Genomic DNA, 6,775 nt, shown 5'->3' with positions numbered 1-6,775 from the left:
AAATGTCTTTGAATATCTTTATTATCATTTAAAAACGAAAATTAAAATGACCGGTAAAAATAGATTATGACCGGATTTTTATGACCCTGTCGGTCAAAATGACCGGCGACGAAAAAGTCTAGCACAACGTCTGCCTGGGTGTGTTGGTTCTGGGACGCCATGTCAACTTCAGCCTGTTACATGCATTGTCTGTTTTCAAAATACACTTCTGTTTTCACAGGAAAATGTACAGGAAATGTACAGTTTGCATACAGTCTCAAATAAAAGCACTACGTCGGTACAACACTGCCAACTGATGTTTTTTTCCTTCAACAAACAAGAACACATGGTTGAGTTCAGGAAAAAAGAACAGAGCTTGGCTTTAGAATCTTACAGGACACAAACGCTGCTCTCTTGGGTGCAAGTCGGTCTTTTTGGACTCATCCACCACCATTCCAGCCCGCCTCAGTCGGACTTTGGCCGCCTTAACTTTTGTCCTTGTCCCTTGAGGCTGCCAAGTGCAGTTAAACTATAACCACAACTGGCTGCGTGTCATGCCAACGTTAAAGGACACCTTGTTTCACACCCAGATTTCAACTTCTGAGTGAGATCGGGATCCCTGTCCGCCCTTCTCGAACCTCAATGGATTTTAAAATCCATCGACTTGTATAAAGCACCAAATGGCTTCATGCCTACACACATTTCTGATTGTACGATACGATAGTTCCTCTGCTCCCCACCTGTGCAACGAGCTCCCTGAACACCTGAGGTCTGCTACAACGCATTTAAATCAGGGCTTAAAACCATATCGTTCATTTTGTCTTTCTAATAACATCACTTTTATATTTTTGCTGTTTTTTTTTATTTTCTTTTTATGTTGTTTCTCTTCTTCCTTTTCTCAATTTATTTATTTATTGTCTTTTTAATACAATTTTAATATTGTCTTAATTTATTATATTTAATGTATTTCTGTGCCCCTTTAGAGCCCTTTGAATTGAAACAACTAGACAAACCACACACATTATTAATAGCTAATAATTAATCTACAAAAAATATGTTTTAAAATATGAATGAGATCTTATTACATTGTAGCTGCTCAGAGTTATTCTACAGCAAACCATCATATTGTATAAGATCATTATATGGTTTCAATGTGAAATATTAAACGGAGTGAAAACATAAAATATTTCCTTCATACAGTAAACACAGAGGAGCAGGAGTATGAAGTGGCATCAAATACAAATACTCAAGTGAAGCACACGTTCCTTGAGATCATGCTAAAGTACAATACTGCGGAACAGTTCCCCTGCAGCACAGAGAGAAGAGGGCACATTGTTGGAGAGGAAGAAAAGATTCAGGTTGCTGCACATTTAACGAACCACCACAGAAACCAGCAAATATTTTGAGTATTCATCAACTCTCATCTCATGTACCGACACCACATTAACAAAGACGTGATCATATCTCACCTCTTCTGTTTCAGACACAATCACCCTCTCAACATCACCCTCCTGTCTCCCAGTTTGCTCCCTCACCACAAAGAGAACCACAGAACCAGCAGCAGGTCTTTACAGCAGAGCTTAAAATATCCAAAAAACATCTTAGTCCACTTAATCTAACTCAAAGAGAACCCAACCCAGGAGAAACTGCAGTAGTAAACCATGTGATGTTTGGTATTGCCGGATTCAGGAAGCTCTCGACTTTTCAAAAATAACATAGTTTTTCTTTTATTTCTTATGGATTTCGCACCAGAGCAGCCTAAACACACAAAGTCCAAAATCGCGATGAGTGGTGACAAGTCATGTCATGCCGTTTTTTAACGGGAAAAGTTAAAGGATTACTCGCGATCTTATGCGGAGCTGTTAGCTGGGACTCAGCTGTTTTAGAAAGAAAGTGGGATCATAACTTTCACGTTTCATATGGCTTTATTTGGTGATATTTTATGGTGTTTCTGTGTCATAAACAACATCAGCTATCATAATCACACCTGATTCCAATAAGGTACAATGTTTGAAGCTGGCTGAGTGTTGTTTGATCACTGATAGTACTGTTTTGAAGCTGAGTGACTGACTTGTCATTTGGAGCTCCGCCTGGATCTTTTCATGGAAAAAACACTGTAGAATGGTCATACTTTGAGCAATCTTCTTCAAATTTGTAACAAATGTTCATTGATAGTGTGCCTACAGCCCCATAGTGTCATTTACCTGCTCAGATGAAGCCACAGACAGTTATTCATCCTGAAAATCATTTTTTATTTCATTTTAGGCAAAATCTTCAATTTTTTACTGACTTCAGAGGCCCATTACTCTGTCTCTGTATCACCTAGAGTGTTTCTGACACTTTCACAAGAAACTTCAGAGAGTTTTCTTTCTGGCAAGACCTCATGCATGCATGTAGTCAGAGCAGTTCAGAAGCTACAGTCATTTTAATTTGGGTATGTCATTTTAGGCGTTTTTGCCTCCTGGTGATGTACCAGAAAGAGACTTGATGTAGTTTTAGATGGAGGGACCTCCCTCCACTGACTACCCTGGGAGTTGGGAAAAACATTAAGTGCAATAGCAGAAACTGAAATTCATCACGTTTGAAAACATTATGGGCAATCAGTGATGAACATGTGTGATTGGTGAAGCTGCCAGCTGTCTATGACAGATGGTGCCCACACAGAGGAACACAAAGACTGGCTGAAAGGTTTCATTCACATCGACCAGGAGTTTCTGTCAAATGGAGTTTCCGTTGGGGGACGAGCTGAGATGAGCAGGGTCTGACATTCATAGTGCTCAGATAGACGCAAATGTGTTCAAGGTTCAAACAGCAGTGACACAACACTGAAGCAAAGAACTGTCCTTTTGGTGGTGACACAGACCTCCTCATTCAACAGCAGAGATTCGCCCGTCTTTGTGTGACGATGTGACACGATGACCCCAAATTTCAGCCCCTAAATTTACCTTGGTCCACTTATGGTAATATCGTATCTGGATGTGCCAAAGGGTCGCATAAAACCCTGAATGATTACTGTTGGAATTTCCCCCGAGTCAAACACAGATTGACTGGACACTTCATTTTCAGATCCCAAACTCCTACACTCATTGCTCTACTTCCAAGTCACAACACAAGACAGGAACGCATCACCACATCAGCTCACAGGTACTTATCCCTGCACAGCTCACAAACAGGTTTCAAGATACATCTCTAGGATGCGCTGGGGTGCATCATCAGGGATGTTCCTGGGATCATGGCGGGATTACTGTCTTCCAACATCAGACCCCCATCGAGGACTGATCAAGTCCCGCACTGCATCCCAGCAGTAGCAACCCACCGGCTCGCTCTCTTTATCCAAAGCTACCTAGTGACTTTCTCTGCGGCTTCAGTAAACATTTTTTCACACTGATGCTAAAATCTGGAAGGAGATCCCGAACTGCATCAGAGCAACGACATCATCTTCATCACTTCACCTAACACCTAATGTTACTTTTAATTCATTTTCTGTATAAATAAAATAAGAGACATGAAGTGTCTTTAAACGTCACAGGAGGAATAATCTGGGATCAGTGGAGGTTTTCAAATTTTTTAGAAGTAGTGACACATCAGTGTAAAAATACTGCTGATAATCAATATATCACACAGACAAGATCCATGTAGTGGTCAATTTTGAGCACTTTAGACATTAAATATAATAATTATAATAACAGAATGTTATAAGGACTGATCATCACTGAATGGCCAAACAAAAGACCCCAATCTCCTCGTGGGAATATCATCAGGATGTCATTGGTTTTAACGGGGAACCACCTCTGGACTATTATTGGAAATTATGAAACATGTATTAAAGTCATTTATGAATTCAGGATAAAAAATAAGAATCTTATCCGCTCGTCCTACCTGTCCGCGCTGAGCGCCGTGAGCGTGAACACGGACACGCCGACCGATGTGAGCTGGATGACGGGGATGAGTTTGCACGCCGCCTCGCCGAACACCCACTCCTCGGAGAAGTAGCGGAAGGCGTCCACCGGCACGCAGGTGACCAGCAGCAGCAGGTCTCCCGCCGCCAGGCTGGAGATGAAGATGTTGGGCACGCTCCGCATGGCGCTGTTGGTGATGAAGATCTTCACCAGGGTGATGTTGCCCAGCAGCCCCACGGTGATGATCAGGATGTAGACCGAGGTCATGACGCAGCGCACGGCGAAGTGGACCGTCTCCCCGCTGTCAGAAGACGCCCACCAGCCGGGCTCTTCCGTGGAGTTTGGGCTCAGAGACTCGGAGTCTCCCGGCAGGGATGGGGGTAAGTGGGAGAGAAAGTCGTCCTCCATCGCCGGGGCGGGAAAATCCAGAGAGGAGCGCTCCGGCGAGGAGGGAACGGGACCGGGCGCGCAACAGGAAGCTCCGCGCGTAAAGACGCAGTGACAGCGGGTTTATTTACTCCGACACCACCTGATGAGACAGAGAAAAAGTTTTGCAACCAGCTGAATGTCTGACTGAGATCTGCTCCTCTCTCTGACTGAGTGAAGGAGTGACTGAGTGAAGGGGTGAGAGGCGACTGACGCTCGTAAAGAGAAGGAGGGTCTCCTTTGACACCAGAAACACGACTCTCCCTCTCTCTGCGTGTGTGTGTGTGTGTGTGTGTGTGTGTGTGTCTGTGTGTGTGTGAAGAGAGAGGAAGAGAGCAGGAGTGAGGGAGGACCGAGAAAGAATACTCTAGATAGATAGATAGACAGATAGATAGATAGACAGATAGAGGAGAGGGATATTTAGAGTGATGGAGAGAACGAAATGTCAGACAAAGAGAGCAACAGGATGAGGAAAGAAAGCAAAGATGGAAAATAAATCAGAGAGAAAGAGGGTGATGCATTGTGTGGCCAAAAGTATGTGGACACTCCATGATTTGGTTTAGATCAATGATACATTCACTGGCTTCCTGTTGATTTTAGGATCCAGTTCAGTATTCTCATTCTTACTCACAGAGCATTACGCTGTCAGGCTCCCTCTGATGTAGCTGAACTGCTTCACCCGTATTCTTCAGCGCACTCTCTTCCATTAAATACTCCACATTTGTTGTCTGTCCCTCACACTCGCCTTCAGACACGTGGTGATGGAGCTTTTGTGGCCGTAGCACATTTTGGAACACTGCCTGCTCCTTCACTGTCTGCTGCTCTGTGGTTTCTTTTAAAAGCCAGCTAAAGACACACATATGTTGGACATATGTTGGGAAACTTGTTTGCATCAGAGCTGGACTTCTTCAATATTTTTGTATTGCTGTTGTGCGAATTCTTCGTTGTGTGTGTGCACTTTTCACTATGTGGCTCAGATTGTCACTTTGTCTTTATGATTTCTGTCTTGTTGTGTAACACGCTTGTGAAGCACTTTGTGACCTGTGTCTGCAAAAAGCATTATTTAAATCAGTTTTACTTACTTATAAACATTTAGCTGCTTTTATTCCAGCATTATTAAAGCAGCTGCTGTCACTGAGGTCCAGGGCTGTGATGATGGGCGGGTGATTCGGTGAACACTGGAAGTGTGAGCTAGATGTGTGTTGTGAATAACTGCATACTGCGGCAAACAACAGAAATCACTGAACTTACCAAAGATTTCTACAAATTTGGACAAAAAAGCATCTGAAGTTTGGTGGAAATGTTATCGCTGTCCTTATACGTCAACTTGGGCCTCTAGTTTCCCGGCGCAGCGCAGGGTGGCGCAGGGTGGCGAACCCCGCACAGAGGCACGCTCAGTTTGGTAGTTTGGCAGACCGAGGTGCGCTGAGATGGGTGTGGCGGCGCAGCAGGGGGAGGTGTCGACAGATCCAGTTTGGCGCAGTGACAGTTTCGTGCCAAAAGGCTTCGACGGAAGTGTGCTAAAAGTTCGCCAACTGACACCAGGTCTACTGTCAGCGCAGGGGGAGCGCAGCCGGTGTAAGCCGAAGTTTGGCTGACCGGCGGACAGTACGCACACGTCACCAAAACCTCACAGGCAGGTTTCCAGAATATCAGGCACATTAACAATGTAATAAATACCCACAAAAACCACTATTCAATGCAACTATCTGCAATCAGCACATAAATGTATCTCTATATCGACTGTCCCGTCACATCTGATTGGCACCATTTGGCACGTTTGACATGTGTAATGGAAACCCGTGGAGGTCTGCTCGCAGTTCTGTATATTCGGACACTGCGAGCTTGGACCTCCCGGACCAAAACATCAGTTTCCTCCTGGGAGAAGTTTGGCCGTCTGACGCTGCTGCTCTCTTCTGCCATGGTGAATTGAGTAAACTCTCATTATGCCTTAGCACGGCGCATTTAAGGGCGAGGAGAGGGGCTCATTTGATTGGTGTGATGTGTGTAAAACCCACTCCACGCCTTCTCTCCTCCCTCTTTCCGACTTGCGCAGGTAGGAGAGACGGAGGTGGGAAAGAGGAGTAGCTGCGCCAGGCGCACGGTGTGCCAAACTTGCAAAATCCGCCTGGCCACACCCAGCTGGCGAAGCGCAGGTGCGCTGCGCCCCCACCTCGCCCGGTCTGCGAAACTAGAGGCCTTGGTCTCACTATGAAGTCATCGAAAACCAGCGCTTGGTCAGTGACTTGCAGCATCAGACACCAACAAAAATGTTCACGTCAGCATGATACGTGACCGGTCGCTGTCAGGGGAAAACACAGCACGACAACAACGAATGTTAAGGCGGCGGAAGTCCGAGTAGGGTGAGCAGGAGAGGTGGCAGATGGGTCCAACAACAATCGACTTTATCCAGGAGGCCGGTGTTCACTTCCTGTAAGATTGTAAAGCCAAACTTTGTTATTTTGTTGCCT

At 45.0% G+C, this 6,775-nt stretch overlaps 1 protein-coding gene across 1 annotated transcript in view; it reads right to left on the bottom strand.

Annotated features, from left to right (window-relative positions):
• Positions 1-4,286, bottom strand: part of nmbr (neuromedin B receptor) — an 82,350-nt gene extending 78,064 nt beyond the window's left edge. The window contains exon 1 of the mRNA XM_050057947.1: positions 3,859-4,286. Within this exon, the coding sequence (XP_049913904.1) occupies positions 3,859-4,286 (428 nt within the window). The remainder of the gene's footprint in view (positions 1-3,858) is intronic.
• Positions 4,287-6,775: the final 2,489 nt, after the last annotated feature.

Source organism: Epinephelus moara, chromosome 12 (genome assembly GCF_006386435.1).
Source record: "Epinephelus moara isolate mb chromosome 12, YSFRI_EMoa_1.0, whole genome shotgun sequence".
NCBI lineage: Eukaryota > Metazoa > Chordata > Actinopteri > Perciformes > Serranidae > Epinephelus > Epinephelus moara.
Note: the sequence above shows the minus strand (reverse complement) of the source record. Positions and strands in the feature narration are given on the sequence as shown.